Source organism: Salmo salar, chromosome 13 (genome assembly GCF_965601325.2).
Source record: "Salmo salar chromosome 13, fSalSal1, whole genome shotgun sequence".
NCBI classification, from domain to species: domain Eukaryota; kingdom Metazoa; phylum Chordata; class Actinopteri; order Salmoniformes; family Salmonidae; genus Salmo; species Salmo salar.
This window is the reverse complement of record NC_138303.1, coordinates 11,189,301-11,208,095: the sequence shown is the minus strand read 5'-3', so window position 1 is coordinate 11,208,095 and position 18,795 is coordinate 11,189,301. Positions and strand designations below refer to the sequence as shown.

General features: G+C 42.5%; 1 protein-coding gene across 1 annotated transcript in view; it reads right to left on the bottom strand.

The window, feature by feature from the left end:
* Window positions 1–311: 311 nt before the first annotated feature.
* kcnc4 (potassium voltage-gated channel, Shaw-related subfamily, member 4) overlaps window positions 312–18,795 on the bottom strand; it is a 67,802-nt gene continuing 49,318 nt past the window's right edge. The window contains exon 5 of the mRNA XM_014134361.3: window positions 312–2,535. Coding sequence (XP_013989836.1) covers window positions 2,468–2,535 — 68 coding nt within the window. The 3' untranslated portion in view covers window positions 312–2,467. The remainder of the gene's footprint in view (window positions 2,536–18,795) is intronic.

Genomic DNA, 18,795 nt, shown 5'->3' with positions numbered 1-18,795 from the left:
ACGCTGACTAAACCGGGCACGGCGACTAAACCGGGAACGGCGACTAAACCGGGCGACTAAACCGGGCACGGCGACTAAACCGAGCACGGCGACTAAACCGAGCACGTTGACTAAACCGGACATGCGCGTGCCTTCGATTTTGTCTATCCACACCAGACGCGATCAGGACACACAGGTTGAAATATCAAAAAGATCTCTGAACCAAATATATTCATTTGGAGACAGGTCAAAACATATACGAAACATTCATGGACATTTAGCTAGCTAGCTTGCTGTTGCTAGCTCATTTTGTCCTGGGATATAAACATTGGGTTGTTATTTTACTTGAAATGCACAAGGTCCTTTTTTTGTTGTTGCTGGATCTTTGTAGAATATCGAACCATTTTGAGTCACACAAAATAGTGTGTTCTATACTCTGACAATAAATCCACAGATAAAAGGGGAAACCTAGTTAGTTTCTAGTAATCTCTCCTAGTTCAGTATTCTTCTTCTGTGGATTTTATATGGTGGTTGGCTACCAACTTTAAGGTGCGTTACTACAACCAACTGGACTGGAGTGTGGACCTCAGTTCACCCAATATGCTCCTAAAAACCAATAAGGAGATGGAAGAGGTGGGACTTGCAGCGTATCAAGCGTCTAAAATAGAACCAAAGTTTTATTTTAGCGCCTGGCTAGCAGACGCTCGTTGTGCGCGCGAGCAGTTTGGACGAAATGACTGAATAACATGTATGTGTACATTTATTTTGCAACGTTCGCACACGTTACGCTGCCGGTGTGGTCAGCATGTTAGATACATGTACAATGATTATCAAACAACCAAGATCTTAAAAATAACCAAGATCTTAAAGGACCAAGATTGGCGTTTTAGGAACAAAATCTAAGTCTCATCACATTACTCCATAGCAACATTAAGCTCCATCACTTTGACATTAAGCACGACTGGAACGGGCGGATGATGTCACAGCATGTGCAGATGTGGATCTTAACAATGCATTTACTAACAACGTTGATGATGCATTTAGCAATGATGACGTTGAGATAATCTCTTTTAATCTAATATGGCCGCCCACATTTTTTGGTCCCCTTTTTCAACCAGCAAATGTATTGTCAAAGAAATACAATAGCATTTATATATTATTTGCAAGACACTTTTTGTTTGTGAAAAGACAAGTAGTGTGAGCTTCTTCAGTCACATGCTAAATCTTGGCTACTGTCTGACTGCATCTCAATGCATTTTTTACATTCGTATTTCTCTTTTTTTTTGTACAACGACTTAAAGACACTGTGTTTGTGAACAGTAGTGTGAGCTTTAATAGTCACATGCTACTACTGTCTGCATGTTGACTCTCCTCTTCCTGAAACAGAACTGTTTACGTACTGTACTGTAATAGAAAAACATGATTTTTTAATTTTTTCATACATTATTTTTATTCTTTCTATAAGGATTTGCAAGATACTTTGTTTGTGAAAGGAAAATAGCATGAGATTTCATAGTCACATGCCACTGCTTGACTACGGCCTGTCTGTTGACTGGCATGACACCAGGCAGAGACCAACCTGTTTTAACTTTTACTTAATCAAAACAAAGCTGGACTTGGGAGTCAGTCGTCTGGGAACAACAACTCCTAGTTCCAATCCCACTTTAGTCTGTTAACAGTCACTTTTTTAATTTATGATTTATTTTATTTTACCTTTATTTAACTAGGCAAGTCAGTTAAGAACAAATACTTATTTTCAATGACAGCATAGGAACAGTGGGTTAACTGCCTTGTTCAGGGGCAGAACGACAGATTTTTGCCTTGACAGCTCAGGGATTCACTCTAGCAACTTTTTGGTTATTGGCCCAACGCTCTAACCACTAGGCTACCTGCCGCCCCATGCAACAGTGCAACTCCACATTTCTGTATTGTATTTTAGTTATACAATATTTACCAATTACGCTTCATTGATGAAAGACAGCAGACGTTTTTTACATACACATCAAATATTGTTTCTGGTCTCAGGACTCGAATCCTTCACAAATAGTAGCAATTTTTTGAAAACACCATTTGGAAATATTGTTGCTTGATTGAAACTCTTAGTATTTCCATCAGATATTCAAAACACTCCTCAACTTTAGATGTGTCCCTTAACATTAAGCTCACTGATGTTATTTTCTTTCATGGTACATTATATAGTGCTAGATCATGCAATACAATACATGCTAAATGCTTGGAAACAGACAGATGTGTGTACATACATAACTATACCCCCTAAAGCATCAGATATACGTATTCTACAATAGAGTTTGGGTACTGTGTACTTGACAGAAAGACAAGAGTTCTTCTTCCAGAACCTTCCCGGAAGGACCCGGACCTTCATCTCAGTTAGAGGAAGGAGGGACCTAGACCTGAAGCTCCACCCCATGTCCTTCAGTGCTGCATCCTGGTTTACACGTAATTCTCCTTCATCGACCAATCAACTTCTTCAGGTCAGAGTGGTGATTTCTGGTTGGGCATAGTTCCCAGTAGCTGCCAGGATGTCTTTACAGCTCTCTGTAACAGAGAAACATAAGGGGTGGAAATTAGAGACAGGAAAGTCAAAACAATGTTCTGTGTATGTATGGCATGACAATGATGGAAGAGTTGGCAACATCACTGGATGAAGGATAATATAACATTCATTCAATATTGGGACTTTGAGACAAATATCCTATACATTATGGGATCAGAAATCCATTGCCAACCATAGTGGTAAAGGCATGAATACATACTACGGGGGAGTTGGGTAAGTTGAGCCATTGTTTACATTCAGCAACACTCCGTCAAGGGAAACATAGTATTCTTTCTAACAAAGATATCTACATATATTTCAGGATGTTGTGTATCCCTGGAAATAATCTGAATTAATGGAAACACTCATGAAAACATAGTTTGTCCAAAACAAAAGTAATCTCCTGACTCAACTTACCCTGGCTATGGGGTAAGGTGAGTCGTGGGAAAGGGTCAGTTAAGCTGCTTACAAATTTCTGAAGTGAATTAAATATTACTACTATGTTTTTAAAACCATGACTGTCTTTATTTCCCAGACACAATTCAACACAATCGCAATCGCTTTTTCAGTAAAAAATAAATAAATGTTTAAGCATCTTTTAACAGAGGCTTAACACCTAACAAACACTTTTTTAAAAACACTTTTAACATAGGCCAGGCCCTGTTGTTAACTCATATCCCAGCAATATTGACTTGCATCACGCCTAGCAAGAACATTTGCTTCAATTTGCTCAACTTGCCATTGGCTCAACCATTGGCTCAGCTTACTCCATGGCCATTGGATCAATTTACCCCATGGCCATTGGCTCAACCATTGGCTCAGCTTACTCCATGGCCATTGGATCAATTTACCCCATGGACATTGGCTCAACCATTGGCTCAGCTTACTCCATGGCCATTGGATCAATTTACCCCATGGCCATTGGCTCAACCATTGGCTCAGCTTACTCCATGGCCATTGGATCAATTTACCCCATGGACATTGGCTCAACCATTGGCTCAGCTTACTCCATGGCCATTGGATCAATTTACCCCATGGCCATTGGCTCAACCATTGGCTCAGCTTACTCCATGGCCATAGGATCAATTTACCCCATGGCCATTGGCTCAACCATTGGCTCAGCTTACTCCATGGCCATTGGATCAATTTACCCCAAGGCAAACATATTGGCTGTATTAGGATACACAGCTATAATTATGCACTTTCATGCTAGGTTTAGGACCTCATATTGAAGCTTATAGAGACCCCAACTAATGTATAAAACAATCTACTTTGGTTTCGATACAAGCAATATGAAATCTCTATCACAATCAATTCATTTGACTGGTGAAAAACTTTTTTTTTTATCTTCTCACCTTTTCCATGTGGTTTCTAACTTCACAAACTCCATACAATTATGACTTCTTCCTAAATATTTGGTCAAAATATTAATTATGTGTACAGTTTCCTAGAAACAAGAAAACCTCTACCATTGGCCACTTTAATAATGGAACACTAGTCACTTTAATAATGTTTAAATATTTTGCACTACTCATCTCATATGTTTAGACTGTATTCTATACTATTCGACATTGCTCGCCCAAATATTTATATATTCTTAATTCCATTCCTTTACCTTAGATGAGTGTGTATTGTTGTGAAATTGTTAGATATAACTTGTTAGATATTACTGCACTGTTGGAGCTAGAAACACAAGCATTTCGCTACACCTGCAATAACATCTACTAAATACGTGTATGTGACAAATACAATTTGATTTGAACACAATAAATGTATTTGACTTGGTGAAAAACCTGTTTTGTGGAACTTACTTGCTTATCTTGTTTACCACTTTTTCCATGTGGTTACTTCCTTCAGAGACTCCAGGAAATTATGGGACAGTCAATTCATACTTGGTCAGACTATTAATTATTACATTTACATTTAAGTCATTTAGCAGACGCTCTTATCCAGAGCGACTTACAAATTGGTGCATTCACCTTATGATATCCAGTGGAACAACCACTTTACAATAGTGCATCTAAATCTTTTAAGGGGGGGGGGGGGGTTAGAAGGATTACTTTATCCTATCCTAGGTATTCCTTAAAGAGGTGGGGTTTCAGGTGTCTCCGGAAGGTGGTGACTGACTCCGCTGTCCTGGCGTCGTGAGGGAGCTTGTTCCACCATTGGGGTGCCAGAGTGGTTACTTATATGTATACAGTGCCTTCGGAAAGAATTCAGACCCCTTGACTTTTTCCATTCTGTTATGTTACAGCATTATTCAAAAATTTATAAAATTGTTTTTTTTCTCCCCTCAGCAATCTACACACAATACCCCATAATGACAAAGCAAAAACAAGTTTTAGGAATTTTTGGAAAATTTATAAAAAATAAAAATGTAATATGACATTTACATAAGTATTCAGACAATTATTCAGTACTTTGTTGAAGCACCTTTGGCAGCGATTACAGGATTGAGTCTTCTTGGGTATGATGCTACAAGCTTGGCACACCTGTATTTGGAGAGTTTCTCACATTCTTCTCTGCAGATCCTCTCAAGCTCTGTCAGGTTGGATGGAGAGCGTTGCTGCACAGCTATTTTCAGGTCTCTCCAGGGCTGTTCAATCGCATTTAAGTCCGGGAACTGGCAGGGCCACCCAAGGACATTCAGAGACTTGTCCAAAAGCCACTCCTGCATTGTCTTGGCTGTGTGCTTAGGGTTGTTGTCCTGTTGGAAGGTGAACCTTCGCCCCAGTCTGAGGTCCTGAGCACTCTGGAGCAGGTTTTCATCAAGGATCGCTCCGCTCACCTTTGCCTCGATCCTGACTAGCCTCCCAGTCCCTGCCACTGAAAAACATCACAGCATGATGCTGCCACCACCATGCTTCACCGTAGGGATGGTGCCAGGTTTCCTCCAGATGTGACGCTTGGCATTCAGGCCAAAGAGTTAAATCTTGGTTTCATCAGACCAGAGAATCTTTTTCTCATGGTCTGAGAGTCTCTAGGTGCCTTTTGGAAAACTCAGAACGGGCTGGCATGTGCCTTTTACTGAGGAGTGGCTTCTGTCTGGCAACTCTACCATAAAAGCCTGATTGGTGGAGTGCAGCAGAGATGGTTGTCCTTCTGGAAGGTTCTCCCATCTCCACAGAGTAACTTTAGAGCTCTGTCAGAGTGACCATCTGGTTTTTGGTCATCCCCCTGACCAAGGCCCTTCTCCCCCGATTGCTCAGTTTGGCAGGGGCGGCCATCTCTAGGAAGAGTCTTGGTGGTTCCAAACTTCTTCCATTTATGAATGATGGAGGCCACTGTGTTCTTGGGGACCTTCAATGCTGCAGACATTTTTTGGTACCCTTCCCCAAATCTGTGCCTCGACACAATCCTGTCTTGGAACTCTACGGACAATTCATTCGACCTTGTGGCTTGTTTTTTGCTCTGACATGCACTGTCAACTTTATATAGACAGGTGTGTGCCTTTCCAAATCATGTCCAATCAATTGAATTTACCACAAGTGGACTCCAATCAAGTTGTAGAAACATCTCAAGGATGATCAATGGAAACAGGATGCACCTGAACTCAATTTCGAGTCTCATAGCAAAGGGTCTGAATACTTATGTAAATAAGGTATTTCAGTTAGTTATTTTTAATACATTTGCAAAAATTTCTAAAAACCTGTTTTCACTTTGCCATTATGGGGTATTGTGATGTCATTATGGGGTATTGTGATGTCATTATCGGGTATTGTGTGTAGATTGCTGAGGATGTATTTATTTTTAAATCAATTTTAGAATAAGGCTGTAACGTAACAAAATGTGGAAAAAGTCAAGGTGGTCTGAATACTTTCCGAAGGCACTGTAGTTTCCTAGGAACAAGGGTGGTTCAACTTACCCCTTCTCCCCTACATGTATTTATGAACACTAGGCGGCAGGTAGCCTAGCGGTTAGAGTGCTGGGCCAGTAACTGAAAGGTGAAACATCTGTCGATGTGGCACTTAACCCTAATTTGCTCCAGGGGAGCTGTACTATTATGGCTGACCCTGTAAAACAACACATTTCACTGCACCTTTTTTAAGACTACACGCTGACTGTAATTCAGCAAAATGTTGAAAGGAAGCCCTCAGGCAAATGAAAAGCTTTACTGTCTGCAGATCATAACCTGGACCAGTGAGAGAGAGTCCAGTGGAAGCGGAAGCCTCAGGCTATGATGGTCATGACCACAATTCCTAATTGGAAACCTATTAGTGGCTATCAAGTTGAATTTACCACAGGTGGACTCCAATCGAGTTGTAGAAACATCACAAAGGATGTTTCTACATCCTTGTTTCTATGTTTCTAGCGGCTATCAATTTGAATGCTGAGCCAAAACCCACCCAGACTCTGTAAACGACCAGGGTCAGTAGGACTCTGGCACCCTATTCCCTATATAGTGCACTACTTTAGACCAGGGTCAGTAGGACTCTGGCACCCTATTCCCTATATAGTGCACTACTTTAGACCAGGGCTCTGATCAAAAGTAGGGCACTATGTAGGGAATAAGATGCCATTTGGGATGTAGACCCTGTCTCCCTGCAGCTAATGTGCACTAAAATGTGAGAGTGTATGTGTGATGTTCCCCTTTCACAGGCCGGGATGTCATTACCCACATACTCACCAGATACAGAGCCCGTGCTATTGAATTACTTAGCCTTCTGTCCTTCTGTAACTTTCTCTCTCTCACCTTCTCCGTCTATCTCTCTCTTTATTCTCCCTCCCTCTCTCTCCTATCTATCTCCCCTCTCTCTATCGCTCTCTCTCTCCCCTTCTCCGTCTATCTCTCTTTATTTCTCCCTCTCTCTCCTATCTATCTCCCCTCTCTATCGCTCTCTCTCTCTCTCTCTCTCTCTCTCTTTCCTATCTCTCATGTCATCTCTATGTAGTTGACAACACAAACTAGCCACAATTACCCGTGGAACATGTATCACTTGCTATTGTGGTTGCGGGTTATAAACTGAACACTTTGATCAGCCACCTTATTGCCTCTTTATTTAACCAAGTAAGTTATTGAGAACACACTCTCTATTCCTATAATGACCTGATGACCTCTAGCCAGCTGAATAATGCAAGCCAGAGCATGGGGTTGTGTCCATTAGGCTCTAAATGCCAGAAAACAGTCTAAAACAGGGAGGGACTATATAGCTGGACTCGTCCAAACTGAAACACTCATTTTAAATATTTCCATTGCAAAATATTCACGTTGTTTGATGATCTAATGAGCATGGCCCATTAATGCTTGGTGCGTTCCAATGAGAAGCCTCTACAGAGAGGCGTCCAGATCCCAGTCAAGGTTTTCCTCCCTGTAACCACAGTTCATTTACCCCGCAGGTCAGGACAGATCCCAGTCAAGGTTTTCCTCCCTGTAACCACAGTTCATTTACCCAGCAGGTCAGGACAGATCCCAGTCAAGGTTTTCCTCCCTGTAACCACAGTTCATTTACCCAGCAGGTCAGGACAGATCCCAGTCAAGGTTTTCCTCCCTGTAACCACAGTTCATTTACCCAGCAGGTCAGGACAGATCCCAGTCAAGGTTTTCCTCCCTGTAACCACAGTTCATTTACCCAGCAGGTCAGGACAGATCCCAGTCAAGGTTTTCCTCCCTGTAACCACAGTTCATTTACCCAGCAGGTCAGGACAGATCCCAGTCAAGGTTTTCCTCCCTGTAACCACAGTTCATTTACCCAGCAGGTCAGGACAGATCCCAGTCAAGGTTTTCCTCCCTGTAACCACAGTTCATTTACCCAGCAGGTCAGGACAGATCCCAGTCAAGGTTTTCCTCCCTGTAACCACAGTTCATTTACCCAGCAGGTCAGGACAGATCCCAGTCAAGGTTTTACTCCCTGTAACCACAGTTCATTTACCCAGCAGGTCAGGACAGATCCCAGTCAAGGTTTTCCTCCCTGTAACCACAGTTCATTTACCCAGCAGGTCAGGACAGATCCCAGTCAAGGTTTTCCTCCCTGTAACCACAGTTCATTTACCCAGCAGGTCAGGACAGATCCCAGTCAAGGTTTTCCTCCCTGTAACCACAGTTCATTTACCCAGCAGGTCAGGACAGATCCCAGTCAAGGTTTTCCTCCCTGTAACCACAGTTCATTTACCCAGCAGGTCAGGACAGATCCCAGTCAAGGTTTTCCTCCCTGTAACCACAGTTCATTTACCCAGCAGGTCTGGACAGATCCCAGTCAAGGTTTTCCTCCCTGTAACCACAGTTCATTTACCCAGCAGGTCAGGACAGATCCCAGTCAAGGTTTTACTCCCTGTAACCACAGTTCATTTACCCAGCAGGTCAGGACTGTCAGGATTAGAGCTGCCCACCCTTTTATTGATCTTCTCATTCCCCTCGATGGATCTCTCTCACTCTCTCTTTCTCTCTGCACTCTCGGTCTCTGCTCTCTCTGTCGCTCTCTGTCTCTGCTCTCTCTGTCTGTCTCTCTGTAACTCTCTCTCTCAATTCAATTTCAATTTAAGGGGCTTTATTGGCATGGGAAACATATGTTTACATTGCCAAAGCAAGTGAAATAGATAATAGACAAAAGTGAAATAAACAATAAAAAATGCACAGCAAACATTACATAAAAGTTCCAAAAGAATAAGGTCATTTCAAATGTCATATTATGTCTATATAAAGTGTTGTAATGGTGTGCATATGGTTAAAGTACAAAAGGGAAAATAAATTAACATAAATATAGGTTGCATTTACAATGGTGTTTTTTCTTCACTGGTGGCCCTTTTCTTGTGGCAACAGGTCACAAATCTTGCTGCTGTGATGGCACACTGTGGTATTTCACCCAGTAGATATGGGAGTTTATCAAAATTGGATTTGTTTTCTAATTCTTTGTGGGTCTGTGTAATCTGAGGGAAATATGTGTCTCTAACATGGTCATACATTTGGCAGAAGGTTAGGAAGTGCAGCTCAGTTTCCACCTCCTTTTGTGGGCAGTGTGCACATAGCCTGTCTTCTCTTGAGCCAGGTCTGCCTTCGGCGGCCTCTCTCAATAACAAGGTTATGCTCACAAAATGTACATAGTCAAAGATTTCCTTTATTTTGGGTCAGTCGCAGTGGTCAGGTATTCTGCCACTGTGTAATCTCTGTTTAGGGCCAAATAGCATTCTAGTTTGGTCTGTTCTTTTGTTAATTCTTTCCAATGTGTCAAGTAATTATCTTTTTGTTTTCTCATGATTTGATTGGGTCTAATTGTGTTGCTGTCCTGGGGCTCTTTGGGGTCTGTTTGTGAACAGAGCCCCAGGACCAGCTTGCTTAGGGGACTCTTCTCCAAGTTAATTTGTTTTTGTTATGGAAGGTTTGGGAATCGCTTCCTTTTAGGTGGTTGTAGAATTTAACGGCTCTTTTCTCAATTTGGATAATTAGCAGGTATCGGCCTAATTCTGCTCTGTATGCATTATTTGGTGTTTTATGTTGTCCACAGAGGACATTTTTGCAGAATTCTGCATGCAGAGTCTCAATTTGGTGTTTGGAACATTTTGTGAATTCTTGGTTGGTGAGCGGAACCCAGACCTCACAGGCATCAAGGGCAATGGGTTCTATAACTGATTCAAGTATTTTTAGCCAGATCCTAATTCGTATGTCGAATTTTATGTTCCTTTTGATGGCATAGAAGGCCCTTCTTGCCTTGTCTCTCATATCGTTCACAGCTTTGTGGAAGTTACATGTGGTGCTGATGTTTAGGCCGAGGTAAATATAGTTTTTTGTGTGCTCTAGGGCAACGGTGTCTAGATGGAATTTGTATTTGTGGTCATGGCAACAGGACCTTTTTTGGAACACCATTATTATTGTCTTACTGAGATTTACTGTCAAGGCCCAGGTCTGACAGAATCTCTGCAGAAGATCTAGTTGCTGCTGTAGGCCATCCTTGGATAGGGACAGAAGTACCAGATCATCAGAAAACAGTAGACATTTGACTTTAGATTCGAAGGGGTGAGGCCGGGTGCTGCAGACTGTTCTAGTGCACTCGCCAATTCGTTGATATACAGTACCAGTCAAAAGTTTGGACACACCTACTCATTCCAGGGTTTTCTTTTTTTTAACTATTTTCTACATTGTAGAATAATAGTGAAGACATCAAAACTATGAAATAACAGATATTGAATCATGTAGTAACCAAAAAAGTGTTAAACAAATCAAATCAAAGTTTATTTGTCAAGTGCGCCGAATACAACAGGTGCAGGCAGACTTAGTCAAGACAGACTTAGTCTTAACCAAATCAAAATTGAGAAAAAAACATGAAAACATGACAGAGTGTTGTTTAATGTACAGATTTATTTATTTATTCATGTTTTCATGTTTTTTTCTCAATTTTGATTTTGATTTTGACCTTACAATGAAATGCTTACTTAACCAATAGTGCAATTTCTAGAGTTAGAAAAAAAAGGTATTAGGTGAACAATAGGTAAGTAAAGAAATAAAAACAACAGTATAAAGACAGTGAAAAATAACAGTAGCGAGGCTATATACAGTAGCGAGGCAATAACAGTAGCGAGGCTATATACAGACACCGGTTAGTCAGGCTGATTGAGGTAGTATGTACATGTAGATATGGTTAAAGTGACTATGCATGTATGATAAACAGAGAGTAGCAGTAGCGTAAAAGAGGGGTTGGCGGGTGGTGGGACACAATGCAGGTAGCCCGGGTAGCCAATGTGCGGGGGCACCAGTTGGTGGGGATAATTGAGGTAGTATGTACAGGAATGTATAGTTAAAGTGACTATGCATATACGATAAACAGAGAGTAGCAGCAGCGTAAAAGAGGTGTTGGGGGGGCGGCACACAATGCAAAAAGTCCCGGTAGCCATTTGATTACCTGTTCAGGAGTCTTATGGCTTGGAGGTAAAAACTGTTGAGAAGTATTTTTGTCCTAGACTTGGCACTCCGGTACCGCTTGCCATTCGGTAGTAGAGAGAACAATCTATGACTGGGGTGGCTGGGGTCTATGACAATTTTTAGGGCATGCCTCTGACACCGCCTGGTGTAGAGGTCCTGGATGGCAGGCAGCTTAGCCCCAGTGATGTACTGGGCCGTACGCACTACCCACAGTAGTGTCTTGCTGTCGGAGTCCAAGCAGTTGCCATACCAGGCAGTGATGCAACCAGTCAGGATGATCTCGATGTTGCAGCTGTAGAACCTTTTGAGGATCTGAGGACCCATGCCAAATCTTTTTAGTTTCCTGGGGGAGAATAGGCATTGTCGTGCCCTCTTTACGACTGTCTTGGTGTGTTTGGACCATTCTAGTTTGTTGGTGATGTGGACACCAAGGAACTTGAACCTCTCAACCTGCTCCACTACAGCCTCATCGATGAGAATGGGGGCGTGCTCGGTCCTCCTTTTCCTGTAGTCCACAATCATCTCCTTAGTCTTGGTTACGTTGAGGGATAGGTTGTTATTCTGTAACCACGCGGCCAGGTCTCTGACCTCCTCCCTATAGGCTGTCTCATCGTTGTCGGTAATCAGGCCTACCACTGTTGTGTCATCTGAAAACTTAATGATGGTGTTGGAGTCGTGCCTGGCCATGCAGTCGTGGATGAACAGGGAGTACAGGAGGGGACTGAGCATGCACCCCTGAGGGGCTCGTGTTGAGGATCAGCGTGGCAGATGTGTTGCTACCTTCCGTCACCACCTAGGGGTGGCCCGTCAGGAAGTCCAGGATCCAGTTGCAGAGGGAGGTGTTAGTCCCAGGATCCTTAGCTTAGTGATGAGCTCTGAGGGCCCTATGGTGTTGAACACTGAGCAGTAGTCAATGAATAGCATTCTCACATAGGTGTTCCTTTTGTCGAGGTGGGAAAGGGCAGTGTGGAGTGCAATGGAGATTGCATCATCTGTGGATCTGTTTGGGCGGTATACAAGTTGGAGTGGGTCTAGGGTTTCTGGGATAATGGTGTTGATGTGAGCCATTACCAGCCTTTCAAAGCACTTCATGGCTACGGACGTGAGTGCTACGGGTCTGTAGTCATTTAGGCAGGTTGCCTTCATGTTCTTGGGCACAGGGACTATGGTGGTCTGCTTGAAACATGTTGGTATTACAGACTCAATCAGACTCAATCAAATGTCAGTGAAGACACCTGCCAGTTGGTCAGCACATGCCCGGAGCACACGTCCTGGTAATCCGTCTGGCCGCAGCCTTGTGAATGTTGACCTGTTTAAAGGTCTTACTCACGTCGACTACGGAGAGCGTGATCACACAGTCGTCTGTAACAGCTGATGCTCTCATGCATGCCTGAGTATTGCTTGCCTTGAAGCGAGCATAGAAGTGATTTAGCTCATCTGGTAGGCTCGTGTCACTGGGCAGCTCGCGGCTGTGCTTCCCTTTGTTGTCTATAATAGTTTGCAAGCCCTGCCACATAAGACGAGCGTCGGAGCCGGTGTAGTACAATTCAATCTTAGCCCTGTATTGACGCTTTGCCTGTTTGATGGCTCATCAGAGGGCATAGCAGGATTTCTTGTAAGCTTCTGGGTTAGAGTCCTGCACCTTGAAGGCGGCAGCTCTACCCTTTAGCTCAGTGCGAACGTTGCCTGTAATCTATGGCTTCTGGTTGGGGTATGTACGTGCAGTCACTGTGGGGATGACGTCCTCAATGCACTTATTGATAAAGCCAGTGACAGATGTTATGTACTCCTCAATGCCATCGGAAGAATCCCGGAACATGTTCCAGTCTGTGATAGCAAAACAGTCCTGTCGTTTAGCATCTGCTTCATCATATCAAAACATATCTTATATTTTAGATTCTTCAAAGTAGCCAACCTTTGCCTTGATGACAGCTTTGCACACTCTTGGCATTCCCTCAACCAGCTTCACCTGGAATGCTTTTCCAACATTCTTGAAGGAGTTCCCACATATGCTGAGCACTTGTTAGCTTCTTTTCCTTCACTCTGCGGTCCAACTCATCCCAAACCATCTCAATTGGGTTGTGGTCGGGTGATTGTGGAGGCCAGGTCATCTGATGCAGCACTCTATCACTCTACTTCTTGGTCAAATAGACCTTATACAGCCTGGAGGTGTGTTGGGTCATTGTCCTGTTGAAAAACAAATGATAGTCGCACTAAGCGCAAACCTGATGGGATTGCGTATCACTGCAGAATGCTGTGGTAGCAATGCTGGTTAAGTGTGCCTTAAATTCTAAATAAATCAGTGACTGTGTCACCAGCAAAGCACCCCCACACCATCACACCTCGTCCTGCATGCTTCACGGTGGGAACCACACATGCAGAGATCATTCGTTCACCTACTCTACGTCTCACAAAGATACGGCGTATGAAACCAAAAATTTCAAATTTGGACTCATCAGACCAAAAGGACAGATTTCCACCGGTCTAATGTCCATTGCTTGTGTTTCTTGGTCCAAGCAATTATCTTACTGGTGATTTTAAGTGGTGGTTTCTTAGCAGCAATTTGACCATGAAGGCCTGATTCACGCAGTCTCCTCTGAACAGTTGATGTTGAGATGTGTCTGTTACTTGAACTCCGTGAAGCATTTATTTGGGCTGCAATTTCTAAGGCTAGTAACTCTAATGAATTTATCCTCTGCAGTGGCTGTCCTCATGAGAGACAGTTTCATCATAGTGCTTGATGGTTTTTGCGATTGCACTTGAAGAGACTTTGAAAGTTCTTGAAATGTTCCGGATTGTCTGATCTTCATGTCTTAAAGTAATGATTGACTGTTGTTTCTCTTTGCTTATTTGAGCTGTTCTTGCCATAATATGGACTTATCTTCTGTATACCACCACTACATTGTCACAACTGATTGGCTCAAATGCAATAAGGAAAGAAATTCCACAAATGAACTTTTAACAAGGCACACCTGTTAATTGAAATGCATTCCAGGGGACTACCTCATGAATCTGGTTGAGAGAATGCCAAGAGTGTGTAAAGCTGTCATCAAGGCAAAGGTTAGCTACTTGGAAGAATCTCACATATAAAATATATTTTGATTTGTTTAACACTTTTTTGGTTACTACATGACTCCATATGTGTTATTTCATAGCTTTGATGTCTTCACTCTTATTCTACAATGTAGAAATAGTAAAAAATAAAGAAAAACACTGGAATAAGTAGGTGTGTCCAAACTTTTGATTGGTACTGTACAGTGAGGGGAAAAAAGTATTTGATCCCCTGCTGATTTTGTACGTTTGCCCACTGACAAAGAAATGATCCATCTACAATTTTAATGGTAGGTTTATTTGAACAGTGAGAGATAGAATAACAACAAAAAAATCCAGAAAAACGCATATCAAAAATGTTATAAAATTATTTGCATTTTAATGAGGGAAATAAGTATTTGACCCCTCTGCAAAACATGACTTAGTACTTGGTGGCAAAACCCTTGTTGGCAATCACAGAGGTCAGACATTTCTTGTAGTTGGCCACCAGGTTTGCACACATCTCAGGAGGGATTTTGTCCCACTCCTCTTTGCAGATCTTCTCCAAGTCATTAAGGTTTCGAGGCTGACGTTTGGCAACTCGAACCTTCAGCTCCCTCCACAGATTTTCTATGGGATTAAGGTCTGAAGACTGGCTAGGCCACTCCAGGACCTTAACGTGCTTCTTCTTGAGCCACTCCTTTGTTGCCTTGGCCATGTGTTTTGGGTCATTGTCATGCTGGAATACCCATCCACGACCCATTTTCAATGCCCTGGCTGAGGGAAGGAGGTTCTCACCCAAGATTTGACGGTACATGGCCCCGTCCATCGTCCCTTTGATGCCGTGAAGTTGTCCTGTCCCCTTAGCAGAAAAACACCCCCAAAGCATAATGTTTCCACCTCCATGTTTGACGGTGGGGGATGTTGTTCTTGGGGTCAAAGGCAGCATTCCTCCTCCAAACACAGCAAGTTCAGTTAATGCCAAAGAGCTCCATTTTGGTCTCATCTGACCACAACACTTTCACCCAGTTGTCCTCTGAATCATTCAGATGTTCATTGGCAAACTTCAGATGGGCATGTATATGTGCTTTCTTGAGCAGGGGGACCTTGCAGGTGCTGCAGGATTTCAGTCCTTCACAGTGTAGTGTGTTACCAATTGTTTTCTTGGTGACTATGGTCCCAGCTTCCTTGAGATCATTGACAAGATCCTCCCGTGTAGTTCTGGGCTGATTCCTCACCATTCTCATGGTCATTGCAACTCCACGAGGTGAGATCTTACATGGAGCCCCAGGCCAAGGGAGGTTGACAGTTCTTTTGTGTTTCTTCCATTTGCAAATAATCGCACATTTTTACATTTTAGTCATTTAGCAGACACTCTTATCCAGAGCAACTTACAGTAGTGAATGCATACATTCCATGCATTTTTTCTCCATACTGGTCCCCCGTGGGAATCAAACCCACAACCCTGGTGTTGCAAACACCATGCTCTACCAACTGAGCCACACGAGACTTACGCACCAACTGTTGTCACCTTCTCACCAAGCTGCTTGGCGATGGTCTTGTAGCCCATTCCAGCCTTGTGTAGGTCTACAATGTTGTCCCTGACATCCTTGGAGAGCTCTTTGGTCTTGGCCATGGTGGAGAGTTTGGAATCTGATTGATTGATTGCTCCTGTGGACAGGTGTCGTTTATACAGGTAACAAACTGAGATTAGGAGCACCCCCTTTAAGAGTGTGCTCCTAATCTCAGCTCGTTACCTGTATAAAAGACACCTGGGAGCCAGAAATCTTTCTGATTGAGAGGGGGTCAAATACTTATTTCCCTCATTAAAACGCAAATCAATTTATAACATTTTTGACATGCGTTTTTTTCTGGATTTTTTTGTTGTTATTCTGTCTCTCACTGTTCAAATAAACCTACCATTAAAATTATAGACTGATCATTTCTTTGTCAGTGGGCAAACATACAAAATCAGCACGGGATCAAATACTTTTTTCCCTCACTGTATGTGTTGAGGAGGGTGGGGCTTAAGCTGCATCCCTGTATCACCCCCCCCCCCCCCACCCCCCTCCCCCAGCCCTGTGGAAAGAAATGTGTGGTTTGTTGCCAATTCTTTCCATGTTTGTGTACATGGATTTTATAATGTCATTTGTTTTACCCCCTAAACCATTTTCCATCAATTTGTATAGCAGACCCTCATGCCAAATTGAATCTAAAGCTTTTTTGAAAACAACAAAGCATGAAAAGACTTTGCCTTTGTTTTGGTTTGTTTGTTTGTTTGTCAATTGGGGTGTGCAGGGTGAATATGTGGTCTATTGTACTGGGGATACCTAGTCAGTTGTACAACTGAATGCATTCAACTGAAATGTGTCTTCCGCATTTAACCCAGCCCCTCTGAATCAGTAGTTATTGGGGTCACATTTTTCTACACTTTTGTAAATTGGGGTGATCAGTCCTTGGTTCCAAATATTGGGGAAGATGCCAGAGCTGAGGATGATGTTAAAGAGGTTAAGTATAGTCAATTGGAATTTGTGGTCTATATATTTTATCATTTCATTTATGATACCATCAACCCCTCAGGCCATTTTGGGTTGGAGGGCTTGTATTTTGTCCTGTAGTTCATTCAATGTAATTGGAGAATCCAGTGGTTTCTGGCAGTCTTTAATAGTTGATTCTAAGATTTGTATATGATCATGTATATGTTTTTCTTGTTTGTTCCTTGTTATAGGGCCAAATAGATTGGAGAAGTGGTTCACCCATACATCTCCGTTTTGGATAGCTAACTCTTCGTGTTGTTGTTTGTTTAGAGTTTTTCTTATTTTTCCAGAAGTGGTTAGATTCTATGCATTCTTCAATTACATTGAGCTGATTTCTGATGTGCTGTTCCTTCTTTTTCCATAGTGTATTTCTGTATTGTTTTAGTGATTCACCATAGCGAAGGCGTAGGCTCAGGTTTTCTGGGTCTCTATGTTTTTGGTTGGACAGGTTTCTCAATTTCTTTCTTAGGTTTTTGCATTCTTTATCAAACCGTTTGTCATTGTTGTTAATTTTCTTAGGTTGTCTGCTTGAAATGATTATTTTTGATAGGGAAGCTGAGAGGTCAAATATACTGTTTAGGTTTTCTACTGCCAAGTTTACACCTTCACTCTTACAGTGAAACCTTTTGTCCAGGAAATTGTCTAGAAGGGATTGAATTTGTTGTTGCCTAATTGTTTTCCTTCCATCTATAGTATTTCTTAATATTACTCAGTTCATTTGGCTTTGATGCCTCATGATTGAGGCATCAAAGTAGTGTCAAGTAGAGTGTGATTTTGCTGTGATCTGATAGGGCTGTCAGTGGACTGACTGAATGCTTTAAGAGACTGGGTTGAGGTCAGTGATAAAGTAGTTTACAGTACTACTGCCAAGAGACGAGCATTAGGTGTACACACCATAGGAGTCCCCTCAAAGCCTACCATTGACTACTGATAGGTTAGGATTTATGAGCTTTAACTATTATTAATCATTAGTTCTAAAAGAGACATGAGGGGTGCCATGATGAAGCTTGGCAGGGAAAACAATCACATGGCAGTACAGATAAGGGGAGGAACCGTTTAAGGCCCATATCACTCAGCTTCCTGACAGGAAATAATGATGCAATATTTGGCGATAAGGAGGAGACTCCACCCAAAGTGGGGTATGAATACTACCACGGGTGGAACCATGTCTTTGTCTAATGCAGCTGTATTGACCCTCTGGAAAGAATAAACTTGGTTTGAGCTTTGGTTTCCTTTGAGTTTTTACTCTGCATTAGAACCTAACACTATGTACATACCCAGCGTCCGACAGAGCTGCAGGAGTTGTGACCTGTATTTGTTGGTTATGTTGTCGTAGTTGTGTCTAAGGGGGAGCATATGGGCGAGGGAATGCTGTCACCTCCAGGTAGGTGTTTGTCCCCCTGTGTGCTGAGGGTGTCAAGTTCTTGTCCAGTTCTGGCATTTATGTTGCCACAGACTAGTTCATGTCCCTGGGCCTGGAAATTGTTGATCTCCACCTCTTGGATGGAGAAGCTGTCATCGTTAAAGTATGGGGATTCCATTTGGGGGATATAGGTAGCACACATGAGGACATTTTTCTCTGTTGAGATAATTCCCTTATTAATTTCTAGCCAGATGTAAAATGTTCCTGTTTTGACTAATTTAATAGAGTGGGTTTGGTCTGCTCTATACCAAATTCGCCTACCCCCTGAGTCTCTTCCCTGTTTCACACCTGGTAGTTTGGTGGATGGGACTACCAGCTCTCTGTAACCTAGAGGGCAACCAGTGGGTCCGTCTCCTCTATACCATGTTTCTTGTGGGATGACAATGTCTGTATTTCTGATTTATTTGATGAAGTCTGAGTT